The sequence below is a fragment of the Malaclemys terrapin genome, chromosome 16 (genome assembly GCF_027887155.1).
Source record: "Malaclemys terrapin pileata isolate rMalTer1 chromosome 16, rMalTer1.hap1, whole genome shotgun sequence".
Taxonomy (NCBI): domain Eukaryota; kingdom Metazoa; phylum Chordata; order Testudines; family Emydidae; genus Malaclemys; species Malaclemys terrapin.
The window spans coordinates 25,929,821-25,949,109 of NC_071520.1; the positions used below are offsets into that span (position 1 = coordinate 25,929,821).

General features: G+C 47.6%; 1 protein-coding gene across 1 annotated transcript in view; it reads right to left on the minus strand.

Annotated features, from left to right (window-relative positions):
- Positions 1 to 2,464: 2,464 nt before the first annotated feature.
- The window catches only part of HIP1R (huntingtin interacting protein 1 related), a 58,166-nt gene continuing 41,341 nt past the window's right edge, over positions 2,465 to 19,289 (minus strand). The window contains exons 17-32 of the mRNA XM_054006516.1: positions 19,088 to 19,189; positions 17,556 to 17,750; positions 16,462 to 16,609; positions 15,549 to 15,635; positions 14,474 to 14,581; positions 12,934 to 13,070; positions 11,011 to 11,121; positions 10,687 to 10,745; positions 10,224 to 10,254; positions 10,030 to 10,092; positions 9,263 to 9,363; positions 8,391 to 8,496; positions 7,304 to 7,427; positions 6,291 to 6,352; positions 5,512 to 5,715; positions 2,465 to 4,811 (exon numbers count right to left, since the gene is read on the minus strand). Coding sequence (XP_053862491.1) covers positions 4,764 to 4,811; positions 5,512 to 5,715; positions 6,291 to 6,352; positions 7,304 to 7,427; positions 8,391 to 8,496; positions 9,263 to 9,363; positions 10,030 to 10,092; positions 10,224 to 10,254; positions 10,687 to 10,745; positions 11,011 to 11,121; positions 12,934 to 13,070; positions 14,474 to 14,581; positions 15,549 to 15,635; positions 16,462 to 16,609; positions 17,556 to 17,750; positions 19,088 to 19,189 — 1,686 coding nt within the window. The 3' untranslated portion in view covers positions 2,465 to 4,763. The remainder of the gene's footprint in view (positions 4,812 to 5,511; positions 5,716 to 6,290; positions 6,353 to 7,303; positions 7,428 to 8,390; positions 8,497 to 9,262; positions 9,364 to 10,029; positions 10,093 to 10,223; positions 10,255 to 10,686; positions 10,746 to 11,010; positions 11,122 to 12,933; positions 13,071 to 14,473; positions 14,582 to 15,548; positions 15,636 to 16,461; positions 16,610 to 17,555; positions 17,751 to 19,087; positions 19,190 to 19,289) is intronic.

A 19,289-nucleotide genomic window follows, 5' to 3' on the forward strand; every position in this document is an offset into this window, starting at 1 on the left:
AGTTTCAAGATTACATTCAGTAAATGAATAGAGTGGGCTCTGCTTTGGGCAAATTTCTCCTTTAATGACTTGGCTATTTGTTGGGTGATGTGTTATTTTATTTTATTTTTTTTCAGAAAAAAATAGGATTACAATTTAATCAGGTGAAAATATTAATAATTTAGATGATTAGAGGCAACAGTGCAATATCCTCTTACACATGAAGCAAAGTCTCTTCTATTATATTTAATTTTGTGATAGTTCTGCAGGAACCAAAAGCTGTTCTGAATACGTGTTCAGTCCTTCCTTGTCTCGCTTTCATCCCTGCTGTGTGACTTCAGGATACAGCTCAGTCCTGCAGAAGGGTTCTGGGAATGATTTGAATAAATAAAACCAGGGGCAGTAGCTCTCTGGCTGTCTTCCAGTGCTGAATCTTGCAGCAACAGGTAAGGAAAGGAAGCTATAACCATTCCTGTCTGAGGCATTGTCTACTATATGCAGGGTTGTTATAGCTGTGTCGGTCCCATTACCTCAACTAGACTTTTTTTGCCAAACATTTCTCATGATAGCTACTACTACTGTTTTGGCTCTACAAGTGGTAGTGTAACCAAACTGCTGTCGCTGCAGCCCAGCACTGACATAAGGGCTAAAAGGTTTTCTGTTTAAGGTTTTTCTTAAATGGCTTGAACTTCGATCATTCTCTTCACTGATGCAAAAATGTAACTTGTAATTTATACAAGCCAGTCTGAAGGATGGCCCCTTACATTACAGATTTTGAGATGTGGATAGGATCTTCATTCCAGCCTGTTTAATTGCTTTTCCTAAGGTCCTTCCATGTTGCAGGCTACACGTGTGGATTTGACTGTGTGGAGGGAATAAGCATGGTGTTGGGAACTGAAGGCCTGGATGCTAATCCTGGCCCTGCTACTAAATTGCTTTGAAACCAGGTGGGTGATGTAAAATCTTTTATTGGACCAACTTCTGTGGGTGAGAGAGAGCAACTTTTGAGCTTACACAGAGCTCTGATATCCTGGGACCAAAATGGCTACAACTGCACTGCATACAATTAATTCGTTTTAGCATTCAGCAAGCTGTTTTGCGGCTGCCATTGTTTTCCTTGCAAATGAGACAACACGTTTGAGGAATTTATTGTGCAGCATTTTGAATCTATAAAGACCTAGGTCCATTCTGCATAGTTATTAAATAGTGATGGCATGAACCTTTTTCCTAACTCGGAATAAGCCAAACTGTTCTAGACGGGGAAGAATAAGGGATGAAATAAGGGGGTGGCGTAAACGTTTGGGGGTTAATAGAATGAGATGTCCCCTGCCATCAGGATTTATTTAGAGTTTTGTTGGGCCTTCAAGCACCCATGCTCGACTGTTACCAAAGCCAACGTTGAATAGTAGCAGAAATGCAGCTCTACTCTCCCCCTCTCCTAAAACACGGCTGCTGTACCGGCAGCCTATGCAAAGAGGGAGAGTCCAAGCTGTAAATGGCCAGGTGCCTGTATGCAGCAGGGTGTCTATTTGCTCAGCCATGTTGGCATGCTTTAGAACAACGACAGTAACTTGGCAACACTGGGTCAGTTTTACACCAAGTCTCCCAGGGTTTGTTTGTTTTTCCCTAAGATTCTCATTAATTGCTGACTTTAGCAGCCATGAGATGGAAGGATATTGTCCATTGCTGTCCAAAGCCACAGGCTGCCATCTCCCTTTGAGCTCTTTGTGTGCAGCCTCACTTTCACCTAAAGGTGCCCATCAGTTCCCCAACGTGAGGGGGTGACCCATAGCCAGTGCCCCTTATATCAACGGGGATGTTAGGGAACAGGCTGAGAGCCCTTCCATGTGAGATCTCCAGCAATAACTCTTCTCCCCTACAACTACCCTTCCCCTCTCCCTTAACCATATTCTCTCCCTTTCCTGAAAACCCTCTGCTGTGTCTCCCTAAGTATTTGCCCTTCAAAGATGCTCCTAAGCTCTCAGCCCCTGAGCCAGAAGCATAGAGGAGATGTGTCCAGCTAGGAAAGGCAAGGAAATGAACTAGCTCAAGCAAGTATCACTGAGCTGCTCTGTCCTGGTGCTGCCTCACCTCCACCCAGACAAAAGTTTAGGGCAAGGCGAGGCAGAGACTGATATTGATCTGTGGGACTGGGATGTGCTGGGCTATTTTGAGGGATATGAATATTTACTAAACATTAGTGGCTGTTCAGGTGCATGTGATCAGGGCGGTCTTTCTGTGCAAACCAAACAGAAGTCCCAACCAGCTGCAGTGTTTTAAGAAGAGCCAATTTCCATTTCCAATGCTAAAAATAATTGAACAGAGGGGGGAAAAGTGTGAACAAAAACTTGGGTTTTTTTATGATGAAGGAAGTGTTCTTGCATACCAAAACTTAGCTGTTGTCTGCATTAACTTGACTCCTTAGCAGAACCTGCCCCTTTGTTAAATTGTCTCCCCTTACCTGCCACAATTTATAATAAAGATATTAGACCCATGAACACATTTTATTGCTTGTTTGAGATTTACAAAAGAGTACAAAACCAAGCTTTCCTGCTACTAAAATATAACAAACAGATTTCAGTATAAAAACAGTTACAAGCCTTCAGTTCTCCTTTTGCTGTGAGAGTTCCATCATGTAGTCTTGTCTTCACACAGAAAAGTTGATAGCAAGCAACTGCTGCAGACTGCATGTCAGTACTACCTTTAGAAGTGATTTGTGGTGTGATTGTCTACATGGAAATACCTTCAATTAACTGGGTGGAAGGGCGCAGTGACAGGTTAAGTTGTCACCTGGATTCACTTCAATTATCAGAAATCTTGGTTCTGAATGGTCAGATTCCTTAATTGAAATCCTGAAGTGACAAAAATCACTCTCCCGGAAGTAAAACGTGGTTTCAGAAGACATATCAGCCAACATTTTCAATCGGGTGTATTGCTGCATAAATTAACCTTATGCATCCACATTTGAAATGCTGAGTACAGGGCTCTTTGCACAGTGAACAGGGCTTAAACTCCCATTGAGTATTTCCTGGAGCCCTGCGGGAGGTGCTGGGTCTCAGGGCGTCTGTGCCCAGGGTTTGAAAATATTTACAGGAGCTCTGCTCCAGCTGAATTTAAGCTCTGATAGTGAGACAGTTCATTCTAACATACAGCGGGGGAGTCTGTTATTTTTTTGACAAAAAATAGTCACGGTCCAGACTCCAGAGAAACATTTTTTCACACTGCAATAACCATAATAAGTAAAGATTTCAGGGTCTATTCAAAAGTGTCTGGTGGTCCAGATTTGATTAGTGGTTTGCCTATGGACTCACCCTGCAGTATACCATCAGCCCACTATACGGCCTGGGCCATGCTCTCAGCAGTGGAGGAGGCGAAGTACCAAATCACTGGGGTGTGTGTGGAGGGGGAGAAGGCCAGTGCATGGCTCTATGCTGCTGATCAAACAATGCATGAAGACAACCACACTTCCAGTTTAGAAGCCTGATGTGGCAATGTGCCAGTGACCTCTCCCCTACAGTAGAGAACAAACAGGATGGGAAGTGGGAGTTGAAGCCAGTTCCAGGCTCTCCCTAAGCATTATGTACTGAAGAGCAGTCACACATTCCTATATACCACACTTCCTAGTGACAGAGAGACTGGGTAGGGCTAAAACATTTCCATCTAGTTCTTGCAGTCCCAACCAGTGCAGCACTGGGCTAGGGCATGAGACCCAGGACCTGAAACTGACTTCACAAGAGATCTACAATGAGCTATAGTGAAAGTGACTATTGTCCATAAACAGCAAGAAAAGCAAAAAAATATATATTTAAATAAAATGTTCTCAAATCTAACTGTTACTAGTAACTCAGGGGAAGGAATTTTATAGTATTTAAACCAACAGAGTCTTTTTAAATTAACATCTCCCCAAAATTTTTATTGCTGCAGACTTTCTACCAATAATTATTACATGGATATTGTACACCAAGATTGTTTAATTCTGATAATTATCTTAACTATAAACAGTGAAACTATTCCTCTGACCTTGATCCATTAATAAGAAAGAAGTTTGCACCCTTATTGCCATCATATATATTAACTAGTTCTCCCCTGGATGAGCCCTGTTCCTTTAAAAACATTTAAACATTGACAGTTTAAAACAAAATTATGCCTCTTCCTTTGAGTACTTACCCATGCAGAGACATCAGTTACCCTTTCTCAACCTGCCACATTGTTAAACCAAATGCTGCAAGAAAAGAGCAACTTCCTACTTTAAAAACGTTTCACATTTCCTTAAAGTTTGTGCACTACAGTAGTGAGATACACCTACATTTACTTAAGATTCCTACTGCTGATAAATAAAAAATCAATCACCTAGGAGAGCTGCTCCAATCGCTTTCTGTGGAACTGATGTGCCACGTGGCATTGTTAGCATTGCTTTAGTAAACGACAGTAACCCAACTGTTCTAGTGATAGAAAGGAAGTATAAAGTCATGTTATTCTTCACACGTGGCAGTCAGGAGAACCAGCCGAACAACAGCAGCCTGCCAGCTTGAAGGCAATTCTTGGGTTAATCCAGTTAGTATCTGTTTAAAACACAGATAAAACAGCTTTGGAATGCCTGCATCATGGTACGTGGAGCTCTTCCTGTGAGGGGTAACGTGGGGCCTGCACAGTCTGAGCCCAGCAGAATTAGGAGGGGCAGGAATCCTAGCCCCCTCCACCAAGATGAAGTACTGTGGCTGGAAGGCGAATGCAGCAGCCCACGCCTCCTCTTCCTTGTGTGCTGAATCAACTTCTGTATCCCCCTAGAAATTTACAATGTGGGCCTGAAAAACGCCGTCGTTTTGCTCCAGCTAAAAAGGCAATGTGGAAAAAACCCATTAATCAATTCTGTTGGTAAAAGGCGGCATCATCACCAGTGCCCATGGCAACCACCCCAGCTGGGTCCTTTCACCAAAGCAGTAGTGAAAGCGCTGTCAATGTGCCCTCCTGCCCCATTCTCTGAACTGCACTGACCATCATCACAAGGGGAACTCTCCACCCTTTGTCTGGAACTTGACTGTAGGTTGTTTGGGGCAGGGACCTACCTAATTCCATCTCTAAGACCCACCTAGCCCACGGGGTATAAATAATCCTCATTCACTGGTCTCCCAGAGGGCAGGTGCACTGCTGCTCCGTTACCCCTCCCCCCTGCGTAAGAATTCCTGGCTGGGTGGCAGGACTGTTACAGAGGCAAATTGAGACACACACACCCCAGCCTTCATTTGTATGAATCCCACCAGTTTATAGATTGAAGTGCACTGGGGACTATTCATGCTGAAAACACCGAGTGCATGCAGCAGACCCGGTGTTGAACTGGGCTGAGCTCTGGGAACTGCAATTCCCATGTTCTAATTCCAGCTCTGCCACTGACTTGCTGTGTAGCCCCAAGCCCGTTGCTTCACTTGGCTCTGCCTCAGTTTCCCCCTACATCAAACAAGGATAAATAAGACATAGCAACCACCAGAGGTGTTTAGTTAGCAGTGCGGAAGGGGAATGGATCAGAGAGAATACCTCACAGTCCTGTTTTAGGGGGAAGGCAGGTTTCTGAGCCAGTGGTGGCTTCTTCAAGATGCTCCGCTTTGGAGCCACACCTGGTTTCCCATCCCCCTCATCTGGGTCTTCATACACTCCAGCCAAAGCGTAATGCTTCTTCCTCAGCTCGCCAAGATGAATTCGCTCATTCTCCAGCTTCTTCTCTAGTTCCAGCACCTTCACCTGCATAACAAGAAGCCCTTTACTCTCTAACCCCAAGCTGCTGGGTGCACACCACTATGATCCCTCTAGTCATAGGCAGCAGCAGTCAGAGAAGGGGACCGTTCTCCCATCACATTATGGTTTATGAAGCTCTCGATCATGGCTATGTTCTTTAAGGGGCCTAAAGCTCTTAACGGTATCACAGGGATCTCCTACCCCAGAAATGCAGCCTGTTCTGGGGTAGAACGTGGCAGCCATTCTGCACCAGGAACACCATACAACGAGGTTAGCTTTAGAGTGAGCTTTAGGAGGGGATGTGACGAAGACATTTCTGCTGTTGAACCACAAGCTGAATTTTAGGCAGTTGCAGTGTCCCATCCTAATACATTCTGCTATATACTCCTATTCTAGGAGACTGAACTCTTTGGCAACAAGGTCAGTTATGTCCCATTTTATTGCTGAAGACTTGTCTGCTTAAATCCATACCAGAGATTCTCCGAGACTAGTTCTGAGAGGACGGCTGGGAGCACTCCGTTTGCTAGATCAGTAAAACAAAGCTAGCCCTGTTTGCCTATTCTCAGCAAGGGATGCCATACCTGCGTCTCCATTTCTTCCTTCTTCAGTTTGATTAGCGACATGCCAGAGAAGTCCATAGTATCTTGTGGGGGGAGAGGGAGAGAGAGAGGGGGTTTATCCTGTAGCTTACAAGGATCATGTCCCAACGACGATACAGAACAGAGCCAGCTGGACACACACACTCAGTCCAAATAGGTGGGGAAAGTGCTAGTGTAACCCACTGGTGAGTGTGTTACTAACCCTCTCTCTATGCCCAATCCACAGCTGAAGCACGTATGTCTCAATCCCACGTGCAGAGCCATGATGACTCTAGCTAGATCGACCTCTAGCCGCTCACACTTCTAGCTTTGGAGTTCCCTTGTTCGATCCCTGGAAACTTTATAAACAGGGACCCAAATATTTATGGGAAAAGACTGAAAAGTTTGATCCTGTAACAGCTACTTTTCTCTTAGTCCCTGTGGAAGTTATTAGAAATCACTTCCTAGATTGTGTCTCCATTATGGAATATTTCACATTAAATGAATGCTAAACTATTACAAAAATTATTTTTAAAAGTTCAATCACTGAAAAGTTTTAAGGAACAATTGCAGCTGGTAGTTGGCGTGCGACTGCAGGAGAACGATACTCATCTCCTGGCTGCATTGCAATTTGGGCCTGTAATTCACAGTCAGTAGTTCAGGCCTGCCTGAATGTTTGGTGCGTAGACAAAGTCCTTAAGATGGCCCAGTGGAGTCTGTTGTAAGAGCAGCGGTGTCGATGATGGTAAAAATGACTGAATGTGCTTCCCAGAGCCCAAATAGAAGCATAGGTCTCTGCAGGCCAAGAGCCCCAAACCCCAGAATGTGGGAATCCCATAGCACTTAAACACTGATCCACCATTATATTCTCCTCCCACCAGCCCTGTACGGGCGCTTAGCAGAAAGCGTATAAATTATCTGCTCATTTGACATGCACATGAGCTGACACTTGGAGTCAGTGTGAGAGTCGTGTAAATTTCTGCACTGAAACCCCCAAGGCTCTGTTTACACCTCACCTTTGTCCTCAATCTGCTCTTGTCCGGACTTAGTGGAAGCCACAACATTGGCCGCCATTTCATTGACGTTGCGTGAGCACTCCTGGAGCTTGCCCAGGTTCCTGCTGCTCTTATCGGCTTTCACCTGCAAAGATCAACCGGGTGTTTTCAGAGTCACTTAGCTACAAGGAAACTGCAAAGAGAGGCCAGTCTTTTGTACATATGCAAACACACTTCCAAATGTGTGCGTGAATGGAAACCTGAACCCTTTAGAGTCTACTCAGAGCCAAATGAGACACCGCTAAGCTGCGGAAATGGAAAAGGGGCAAGACCTCATTTGCTTTTGTTTGAAAGAATCTGGTTATTTGCTGCTGAAAGAATCTGGTTATTTGCCGCATCAAGCAGGCTAGGCCCAACCTCTAGGTTTCGTTTTTTAAAGGTTATTTAGTTCTTTAATTTAAACATTACTGCAGCAGCATGCTGCTAGTCCATAAGAACCTGAAGACGAAATGGACTAGAAGCAAATGGGAAATTGACTAGTTTATTTTCATTGTCCGATGTGACCAAAATAAGTGAACTAACAAAGCATCAGTGGTGAAAAATAAAATAAGCTTTTAACATACTTTTAGTTTTAATCAACTAACGTTGCAACACAGATAAAAGAACCCAATATCTATCTACCTATCAATCATTTTTAACCTTTAAAAACCTCTTTTGTCCATATACATTGGAAAGGTGGCGGAAAATGGAATATATATAATCTCCAACCCAGATGTCTACAGTTATTTATTCTGGGGTTTTGTGTTGGTATCAGAACTCTTGCTACAGAGTCAGCTCAAAAGGAGAGGCAAGAAGGTTTTGTATCCTCTTTTCAGAGGCCAGCCCTTCTGGAGATGAAGGATTCAACATCTCACTTTAAAAAAAAACATAATTAAATTGAAAAGTAATAATTCCTCTCCAAGAGAGAGTTTTGCTTAGCCTGCTCTGATTCTGAAGGGGACGCAGACCCCCACACATTGATGCCTAGATGTGTCCCCACCAGAACAACAGAGGAGACACTTGTCACAGCTTACACCTCTTTCTTATGCATTTCTGTTCAAAAGTTTACCTTGGATGCAGCCACCAACTGGGCTGTGCTGGCTGCAATCTCATGGGAGCAGACAATCAGTTCTTCATATTTGCCCGTATGCAGGACCACTCTGTCTGCAGATTCTCTAAAATACAGATCAACAGTGAAGTCTGATTAGAGAAGCCTGACATAAGGAAAGTGCAAAGCTATTTATCCTTCAAACTCTGCATGTGGCTTTAAATAATTGCTTGCAAAGCTTTTCTTTGAAAGGGTTCGTGTATAGAGGAAACGTGCTAAAACCCCAGAGTCTAGCAGTACTTGAAGGGTGTAAAAACCAAGGAGGAAGGGGATGATTAGAGTGGACCTGGATTCAGGCTATTAGAAAACAAAACTTCCTTGCTGTGAAATGTATCAGGCAGTGGACTATTCTCCCACAGACCCAGTCCTACCATTCACACCGGTGGAATAGAGGTCAGACTCCTGGCAGGACTGAGCCCTACATTATTACTACTATTTCAATTGTGGTAACACCCAAAACATATTCAATATTTGCTAACAAGAGGAAGCAAAAATCCTTCTCCTGGGACAAACCTTAGAATCTAACGTCTGTATTATTAGGGGTCGATGATCAGCGGAAGGTGGGGCAGCAGCCAAGGAGACAACACTACCTGTTCAATTGATTGAGGGGCTTGGGTCTAGAGAACTGGGATCCTAACGCATATAGTCTATTTGGTCAGCTCTAAATTCAGTTGCTAGGAAACCGGAGCGCACATTGGTTACAGGTTACAGCATATACAGGGGTTCTGTACACCCATAGTGCAGCACATACTGAGGGTAACCTCCTGTGCAGTGCATGAGAAACATTTCCAATCTGTGACTATTTAAAACCGACAGGCATTGCAGATACCTACACGAGCTGCGTGGCTCCCCATCCCACAGCTTTGGAGGCAGAGATCAAGCCTTCCGTCCAACGGGAGTTCTTAGCATAAAATTCTTGTGTTGTTGCTGCCCCCTGTTGTCACGAAAATGTTAGGTCGCATTTAATAGGACACACTTTGCATCAGTTTCTAAATAAGCAATCAACATATCAAAATAGATGTTACATTTTCAAATTGTTCTTAAAAGTTTCAGCTCCCTTGAATACACCATACACAGCATGTCCCAGGGCACCGTGGTCAAACAAACGTATGTGACCAAAAACATAGAACGTGCAGGTGAAATTTTCCCAAAACCGTGAGGCTCCTAAATCCATATCCAGGCACTGACCCAGAATTGGCGCAATTTGCAGAAGTTCTGTGCCCAAAGTCAGTGGGAGCTGCAGACTCTCCACATCTCTGACAAATTAAGTCACATTCACTTAAATACCTAAATCTATAATTCTAGGCCCCCCAGGGATTGACAATTTTGACTTCTGTTTCAAATAGACTGGATTGAGTCATCACCATCTTCTGTACATTGACCAGGCTTGTTAAGATGAGAGCAAACATCTCCTAAAAGCACAGGTTACGGATGCCTTTTTCAATAAACACCCCACGTTTCATCGTGTACGGTCTGCTTTAGAAACTGTGACGTTAGGTTCATGTTTGCGCAAGTCGAGCAATTTTTGAAAAAAATTCCTCCAGTATTTCATGTCAGCCCACAAAGAGGAGTGGCTGTATGGTCCCAAAGTGAGCCTTACCCTTCCACTTTCCACAATCTCCTTCTGTAGGTTGGTGGATGTCATTACGAGAAGCCTAATTGCCTGAAACAAATCAAAGCAGACTCCATTGTTTCACAAGGATTTGATAAAGAGCGATTGCTCAGCCAAGCATTTGAAGTTACACCACATATTTCCAGGAATTTTAATGTAGGTTTAATATCAGAAGTACCGACCTTCATCAGATCAGTGCAGGAGTTCAAAATTCTGTTGGAAACAAGGAGAAAATATTTAGCAAGTTTGATCGAGGGAACATCTTCTGTGTGATTAAAATAAAATGGAAATGAAACCAGACCAAGGGGAACCCGGTTTGAGGGACCCCAGAAAACAGCTTCAAAACAGATGCAGCAAGGTACAGTATGTGGAGTTTTGCAGTAAAATACATTTTAGCCCAGCATGTTATATTGGGGACATGCTTTTTCCCCACTCTGCAGGAGATAACATTTTGCTTGAACATAAGAAATCCAACAGTGCTGGTGGTGGTGATGGTACAAGGCACACGAAAGGCAGGTTTGACAACAGAGACACCACTACACAGACGGCTTCATTTAAAGAGATCTATGTCCTCATTAATAGCTCTTCCCCTCAAAAAGAGAAGCTCCAGATTCCACTCTCCCTTAGTTGATACTTTTTACTCACCTCTCGTTCACTTCCAGTTTAACGCCAGAGCTTTTATTTCGGGCCTGATTCATCATCTCCTGTTGAGAAGACAGGAAGAGGTGGTTAAAAACTGCCACCGGATTGGCTGTGGTAGGAAAAATAAAGGAAGAGGGGTTCCCTTCATGAGATCCTGTCAAATGAACTGACGTGGTCAGGTCTGAGAATTCTGGATCCCTGTCTGCCTCGGGGGCCTTGATTCAGAGTGTGACAGACACACAGCTCTACTGGGACTCAGGCCAGAAGTCTCACACAGATTTCTGATTTTTTCTCTGCTAGACACAGAGTCCACAGTCTTCATCTCACCTCTATCCTTCTGACAGCATCTTCAATAGCTGCTGAGGTGGAGGACATTTCCTTATCAACCATATCACCCAGCTCTTCTTGCTTGATGTCTAAGCTTTTAGGTCTCAGCTCCTGGCAAAGGGAAGAAAGCGACGAGCCAGCGTGAAATCAGGTGCCAGGATAAAAACTTTCCCAAGGCTTTCAAACAAACAATTAGCAAGAATCTCTCTTTGGCCTGGAAAGAGCAAAACCCCAAGAACAAACCTCTCCATAAAGATGAAGAGCTGGGAATGATCCAGGTGAACCAGAGTCTTGCAGTAAATATATCAGAGGAATCTCAGAGAGGTTCAAAGGGTCATAAAGGAAGTTTGATTTTCCATTTCAAGAAAACACTCCAAAGCCAGGGACAGACCTGCACCTCACAATGGTGCCACGCTCAGCAGGCAGGAGTGCTGCGGTAGCTTTCCAGAGCACGCGGAAGGCAGAAGAGCTCGTTGTGCTATAAGTTAGTAGCATATTAATGTATAATGCTAGTGGTGATTTGGGGCAGAAGGATGGATGTGGGTTTGCACATTTTTCACGGTTTCAGGGAGACACTTACTGGACTAAAATAACCTGATCTGGTCTAAGGGTATTTCCACTGAAATGCTACCACCATCATGTTATTTCAAACCCTATAAATGGCTCCTGGAATTAAAATAAAGCACACGGGGAATTAAAAAAAAAAAATCAAATACAAACATTGAGATATTGGACTTTGATCAGGTTCCTGCAGAACCCAAATGCACAGAAGAGAGATTCAAATTAGATCTTAGATCAGGATTGTCTCCCAATCTGTGCTTGTACAGCCCCCAGCACAAAGGAGCCTGCTCCTACATAAGGAGGGTGGGTGCTACAAAAACACAAACAGAATTAATGTGTCAAGGCTCCAGGCTCTCACCAACATTATGTTCAGTTGGGGGTTGTTTTTTTAATCTAAAAAGAAAAAAATAGTCATTTGTTCCACATTAATATCGAGACAAGATCATAAAGAATGAGACATGAAACCAATTCCAAAAGAAAGTTTCCTTTTTCCAGCCGGGGCTTGGAATGCCGGACAGTAATTCAATACACACTTAGCTTTTCAAGTGTAACCAAATACAAACACAGAACTCCTGCCCCATGACTGCAACAAAAAGAAATTAGAGGGGGCTTAAACACAGAGCAAGAGGAAAGAGGTGACGGACAAAGGGAGCTGGAATACATCACAGCTCTGGATTTCTGGTGTAGAGTAGTGAGGAGGGAGGGGCAGCCATGGATGGGGGAGAAGGGAGTCCCTCATGCTAGCGCTCACCACAGTGAATGCATAATTGCCTGCCAGTCTAAGACACAATGGTGGGGTCCTTTGGGGGCTGGCTGGTGGTACCAAGAGCAAATGCCCATCAGGATGAGACTTGAGGAGGGAGATGTTCTGGGACCTGGAATAGTCATTTCTGAAGAAGGTAAAAATGCCATGTCTAAAACCCAAGCCAGTCCCCAGCCTCGGGTATAACACGCTGGGAGGATCCGACAGACTTTCCAGCAAGAGAAAAAAGTGAAAGGTGTTAAGCTCCTTGCTGCTAAGCACTAATCTGCACTCATCGCTAGCCAGCAGAAGCCACATCCCTGCAGAGCAAAGGCTTAACTTTGCCGCTATAAATAGAAACCAGGAAACCACCCGCGCACATCAACAATGGCAGAGGAAGCCAGGGGGCGCCACTTGCGGACACTATTTCCTTTCCCTCTGAATCATCTGAGCATCCTCCTACTTGCATGTCTCGGCCCCAGTGGGTCAAATCTTTCCTGGTGTGGCTCCTCTGGATTGGATGGAGTTACACCCAGGGTGGATTTGTCCCAAGACAATGATGTGTGTAAGACGAAGTGCTCCTCCACGAGTGTATCCCCACTCTGAGGATCGCCCCCTACCTGCCCCAGTTGAAGGATGCCCTGTAGAGTTCTCCTCACATCCTCCGGGTTTGCCTGTCTCAGCAACTGCTTATCCTTCAGCTCGTTCAGATACTCCAGACTCCGATGCCCACAGTCCCTGCAGGTTTCAGTTAATTCTGACAGGAGAAAGTCTCAGTTACGGCAAAGGATTAAAAAATATGCAGACAGTTTGTTTCCTCTGCGCGAGGGGGTTATGGTCTAGTGGTCCAAGCGCCAGACTGGGACCAGGAGGTCCTGACATTGACACACCGACTCCCTCTGTGGCTTCTTCCTCAGACACGTTGGGTGGGTTAAGCAACATTTGTAAAATGCTTTGAAGAGTGTGATCTTAGTGCCAAGCATTACAGTGGAGAAGAGAAAATAAACAGGAAAGACCACTAGCCATAGGAGAGAGTCAGGTGAACAAACAAGGCGAGGCAGGAAATAGGGAGGTAGCGTGGTCTAGTGGCCAGAGCACTGGACTAGAGCTTGGAAGACATGGGTGGCTGTGTCACTAACTCGCTGTGTGCCCTTCGGCAAGTCACATTGTCTCTCTTGGGTCTGGTTCCCTGCCCACTCTTTGTCCATCTTGTCTAGTTCAAAAGGAAGCTGTCTGGGGCGGGGACTCTCTCACTACATGTTTGCACAGTGCAGCGCTGATATAGCTAGGCGCTAGTGTCATAAAAAATAAGGGACAGCCTGCTTCAGGGAAGGCTTTGCATTCATCCTTGGCAAAGAAGGAAGATTGCCCGTAACATTCAATTAGTGCATGTCTGGACAACAGAAAGGAAGATCTGCTGAAGCCTGCACCACATTTAGTAACCGCAGAGAGGCGCTTAGTCAGATCTGCCCTCCCCAGCCCTAACCACTACGTAGTGAGTCACTCAAAACCCCTCCAGCAGACACGAACCTTCCTGCTCATCATCAGATGTGCCCCTCACCTTGCTAGGGCCTCAGCGGCACAAGAAAGTACCGGCTGCACGTGCACATCCTCTTTCCATCAGCCAGGCGCCGACAGCAACAGTGGGTCCTGCCACACTCCCGCATTCCCTGTGGGTTGCGGGGGCCCGCAGAGGCCCAATGCACTAGGCAAATGGGGAGCGGGTTGTTTTCAAACCTGCACCAACCTCTGGCATCTGCTGATTAAGTGGAGCTGGAAATCTGGGCAGGTGTTGAGAGCAGGGGAGAGCCCGTGAACTTGTCACTACAAGGCATTAGATGTATTAGCTGGTTGGGTCTCAGTCCAGTGTCTGCATCACACAAGCTACCAGCACCTTTGGCATTAAAGGGCACCATGCTGGCAGAGAGACCAAGGCCTGACTGGACCACTGAGATCGAAGTCGCCTGTTCCCACTAGGGCGATCTCGCACATCAGGCTGGAGGCACCTCAGCAGGGTAGTGGGGGGATCCTGCACTGGCCCAGGCTACACCATGGCTGCCCTGGGAGTAAACAGGACACAGGGCTGCCCGGCTGGTGCCAGTCCTAACTGCGCCAGGGTTTTTGAAAGTGCCTAAAGCAGGCTTTGAGTTCATTACTCACTGTCGGCATGGTCAGTGGGTGCCATGTGGGACGTGGCACTGCCATTCACGATGGTGTCAGCGGTCAAGTGAGCAAACTGGGCCAGGGCCGCCACCAACCCAGTGGCATCTATCGAAACAAAGAGAGACAGGCCACAGGGTGAGCACTGGACACGCAAAGGTCCCTGCGCCAGAGAAACGTTTCGGGGATCATTCTAGGCGGGAAGTTGCCTGCTTGCTGGCCATCGGCTCGCCCTTCTCCTCGCCTACACCAAGCGTTTGTCAGCGACCCCCAGAGCAGTGTCCGAAGTACCAATGCTCAGAGCTGGGACACACGGTGAATCGGTAACTGTCTGACGAGCGCAGAGCAGCCCACACACAGACCTGGGAGCCAGGGACTCCTGCACCCTAGTCCGAGCTCCAACACCGACTCACTGGGTGACACAGTAAAATCACCCTGGCCAGCCTTTGCATGAACAGGAGTCTGACGTCGAGGCCAAAGGGACGTCTGCACCTAAGTCACTTGGCTCCCTTTGGAAATCCCACCCCTGGGAGCCTAAATATGAAGTTAGGAGGCTGAACAATCCCTCCAAGTCTCAGCGTCCCCCAATCTGGGAACACTAATCCTTAGCTCCCAGATAGAGAGGTTGGGACTTGAATACCCTGAACACAAGAAGAGCCTCATTAGTTAATTTATGTGCAGGTATTAAAATGCACCTGTCAGAGCTCTGAACTCGCAGAAATGGCAGCCATGGGCCAGCACATCCTACGCTCCCCAACCCACCCACAACCAGAGTTTCCAGCGCTCTCAATGCCCAACTCCCCCCACCTCCTCCCTCCCAGGCGGGGAGCCCAGGCTCTCAGCACTGGGGCCATGTTCCAGGGTATTGAACGTGGCCCGTCGCCGTGCGATTTATTTATTTATTTACACCCCCAGGATTTCACAGACACATTAAGCACACGGGATTGTTCAAGTCTGGACCAAATCGCAGCGACCACGCCTGACCTTCCTGGTCTGCCCATTTCAGACGTGCCCTCCCGCGGGACTGGCCTCGGTGCCAGCTTCTGATCCGGACACACGGCCCAGGCGCCTTTACCTGTCATGTTGGTCATATACTGCGCGTGCCCGTTCTCCAAGGAGTTCACAGACTCCAGGGCTGCCTGCGCCCGGCTGATGAGGTAATCTGCAAAGACACCAAGGGTCAAGTGAAGGCGAGGAAGGGATTACGTGGGACATGGGCCTGAACAAGGCCACGTACCTGTCTGAACAGCCCAAAACTTTGGAGGGTCTGGATGTTGCAGCTGGGCCCCGATCAGGAGAATTAACCTGTTTCTGGCTTTCCAGGCCATGCTGTCCTAGTGTGACTGCATTAGTAGGAGGATATCTCTGAGTGCTGAGCATCCAATCGGGGGCTGAGCCTTTCTTTTGCCTTTTGAGTGCTACAGTTATTTTGAGATGCCTCCTGTTTACTGAAGCCCAACACTCCTTCAGCCGTGAGCAAGCTGCTGCTGACCTGAGCCCCCTGGTTCAGAGAGCCCTGCAGCTATTCGGCGCGAAGAGCCCTTTCCAGACCTGCATCTGAGCCCGGCATCTAAGCCTGGGCACCCAGAAGGGCACAGACAGCAGAGCTACCAAACTGTTCTGCCGCGGCTTGGCTGGCCAGATGGGGGCCGAGGGTGGGATCAGCATTACCTGTCCCTTCTAGAGGGGATCTTCCCTCTCCTCGCACTCCAACAGATGTCCAGTTGCCTAAGCCAAAGGGTGCGTTCAAGCAGCATTAGGGTCTGACTCACGAAAGAAGGAAAATTCTCTGTCGCAGATAATTCACCCCAGGGAAAGCCAAGGAGCCCAGAACCCCTCAGGCTCAATATTTAGCCAAGAAGACAGTACCAGGGAGGCTTATGGGGCAGCATCACCCACCTGCCAGGGAGAAGGCACAGAGCCAGCTCACATCTGCAAAGCTCGGCTCTCCCTGGCTGCCAACGGCCGTTGGCCGAACAGCTCCCTACCTGGAGAGCTGGTGCATCGGATGTGCAAGGGGTCGTCCAGCTTGGCAATGGCGTCCTGGATGATGTTCTCTGCCTCCTTCACCGTCCCCTGGAGCATACCAAACTGGTCATCCAGAAGCTTCTGCTGGAGGCTCTGCTCCTGGTTTTTCTGTGGGTTGTAAACAAAAGACATTACACATGCTGCAGGGTCTCGGAGTCCCTCCCAGCCTGCAGCTGTCCACCTCTGCAATAATCATTTCCCATCCGCAGTGCCCTTCCGCCCAGGGTCTCAGTGGGCTTTACAGACAGTGCCCCAGAAGCTGGTGGGAAGTATTACCTCCATTTCACAGATGGGGAAACTGAGGAGAAGAGGTAAAGTGACTTGCCCAAAGCCACTCAGGAAGTCTCTAGCAGAGCCCAAAAGAGAATCTAGGGTATGTCTACACTGCAATTAAAAACCCATGGCTGGCCCGTGCCAGCTGACTCGGGCTCACAGGGTTCAGGCTAAGGGGCTGTTTAACTGCAGTGTAGATGTTTGGGCTCAGGCTGGAGCCCCTCTTCCCTCCCACTCCTGCGCCTCACCCACAAGGCCAGCCTTCACTACGCTGCCGTCCAGGAGACAGAATGAGAAACGGGCTTCAGCAGGCCAGGGGGTTATCTGGCATGAGGCTAGAGTGAATCTTGGGGATATTCAGGAGGCAAAGATGGCCTTTCATTGCAGGATCATACGAAGCCCAAATTAATGGCAGAGTCAAGAACAAACTCCCAGTTCACTACTCTGACTGCTGGGCAATACACCCTCCCAGAAGGGCAGAAATGTGGAGGGGCTTTGTTTATTGCTGGCTGCAGATCACCTGGAGATCTGCCCACGAGAGAAGCTGTGTCACTGCAAGTGACCATTCAGGTTGTAAGGGGTTCGCCACGTCAGCCACGTGACATTTGCAGTCTGACCACAAAGTGATTTCTTTGGCATTAGGTAGATTCATTCCACACTGGCTAAGCCTCCTGCCTGGCTCCTTTCTCTGCATGCGCATCACTCGGGGCCCCAGCAGGTTCCGAGGGATGCTCGGGAAAGGGGCTTCTGCCCTGAGACCCTAAACATTTCTCCCCGGTACCTTTTCCATGAGTTTCCCCTGCAGCTCCCTGATTTCTTTAGCACTCCTCTCTGCCTCCTGGTTCAACAGCAGCTCCTTCTCCTGAATCAGGCCCTTTACGGACAGCAGCTCACACTCCTTCTCGCTCACTGACTTCCTCAGCAAGTCCTTCTCAGCATGCAGGGCTTCCACTTGGGAGTGGAGCTCGGAGCCAGCCTGAAAACAAAGCAGGAAGAGCCAGGGTCTCAAAACTACTCACACACAATCCAAGCCCTCAGCACAGCAAAAATCTCTGCCTACTCCACTATGCACCAGGTACCAACTAACCCGCATGACAACCGATGCCAGCCTGGGCCAGCCAGCCATGGGGGATTCTTGGCCTTCTAAAGATCTGGGAAGAAATGTAGTGCTCTTAGAAAGCGATGAGGGACCCCTCCTGTTATTCAACAGCAGGGCAAGCTTCCCTCAGACTGTTCTCCTGGAGAGACCAGCACAAGGGGTGGCATGAGATCACCATGGCCTTGGTCTCTCAACTAGTTAGCACCAAGTCCAGTAGTGGCTTCTGTGAAGAGGACATGCACCAAGAGGGAACGGGCCTAGGACCCACCAAATTCATTTACACACAGGCCACTGGACAGCCAGCCACAGCCATTGCAGTCAGGGACCTAGACATGAAAGATGTATAGCCCATGATGAATCCCCCGAGACAGCCCATCGCCGTACAGCTTCTGGGGTGAGATTCTGTGCTGTTCATCTCAGAGGTGCAGCACAGAACTCCCCACCCAGGGCGAGTCGGCCTGCAGTAGCTTTAAGCCACCTTTGTGACCTCTGAATCCTGGCCTGCTCCAGGGCTGGCCTCCGCTGTAACTTGGGACGGTCCTGGGGGGGGTCTAAGTTACAGCAAACTCCCAGAGCTGCCTCATGCTGTACCTCAACCCAGGCCCACGCTGCTGAGACTTGCAAAGGGGGGCTCAGGAGACAGCCCTATAGCTGTCTTACACAGGACCTGTACTGTGGAACTCTGCCCCTGGGGAGAGAGACCTTTTAAGGCCCCTTTATGCCATTCCAGCCCTTTTATTCGCAATAGAGGGGCTGGCACAAGGGTGAAGCTCTCAGTGTTTATCCATTTCCTTATAACTCCAATTCTGCAAGCTGAGGTCCATTGACAGCCTGCGCAGCCTCTGCAGTATATTCAGGTTGCCACCTGGTGGATCGTGCACTCAGAGAACCTGGTTTTAATGAGCATGGGGATCTCCAGGATCTGAGTGGGAGCAGTTGCCTGGTGCCCTGTGGGTCTGAAATGCTGCCTAAGAAGAGTGGGAAGTCTGCCAGTGTATTGTGTGGTCATCTACACAAATGCACAGGGGCAGACATCCTTCATTTCCTTCTCCAGCCTGTCGCAGGGATGCCAGAAAGTCCCCCACAGTTGAAATGCACCACCAGGCACTCTCTTACAGGCAGGATTCTGCTTGGAGTCCAATTCCCAGAGGTGCTCAGCACCTCGAAAAAGCAGTCCCCTTCGTGGGCGCGTTCCTACCATCTGGGCCCTGTACCTGCTTGGAATGGCTGAGCGAACTCTGAATCTGGGTCAGCTCTTCTTTCTTGGCTTCCAGTTCTCTCTTCAGCTGCTCCATCTGCAAGGTCTGGTCTTCAAGCTACATTTGCAGACAGATGGGAATCAGAGAAGGCATCAGGATAGCTCTCCAGGTTTACTTCTGTGCCCTTATATAATGGCTTGCTACAGCTCTGCAACCC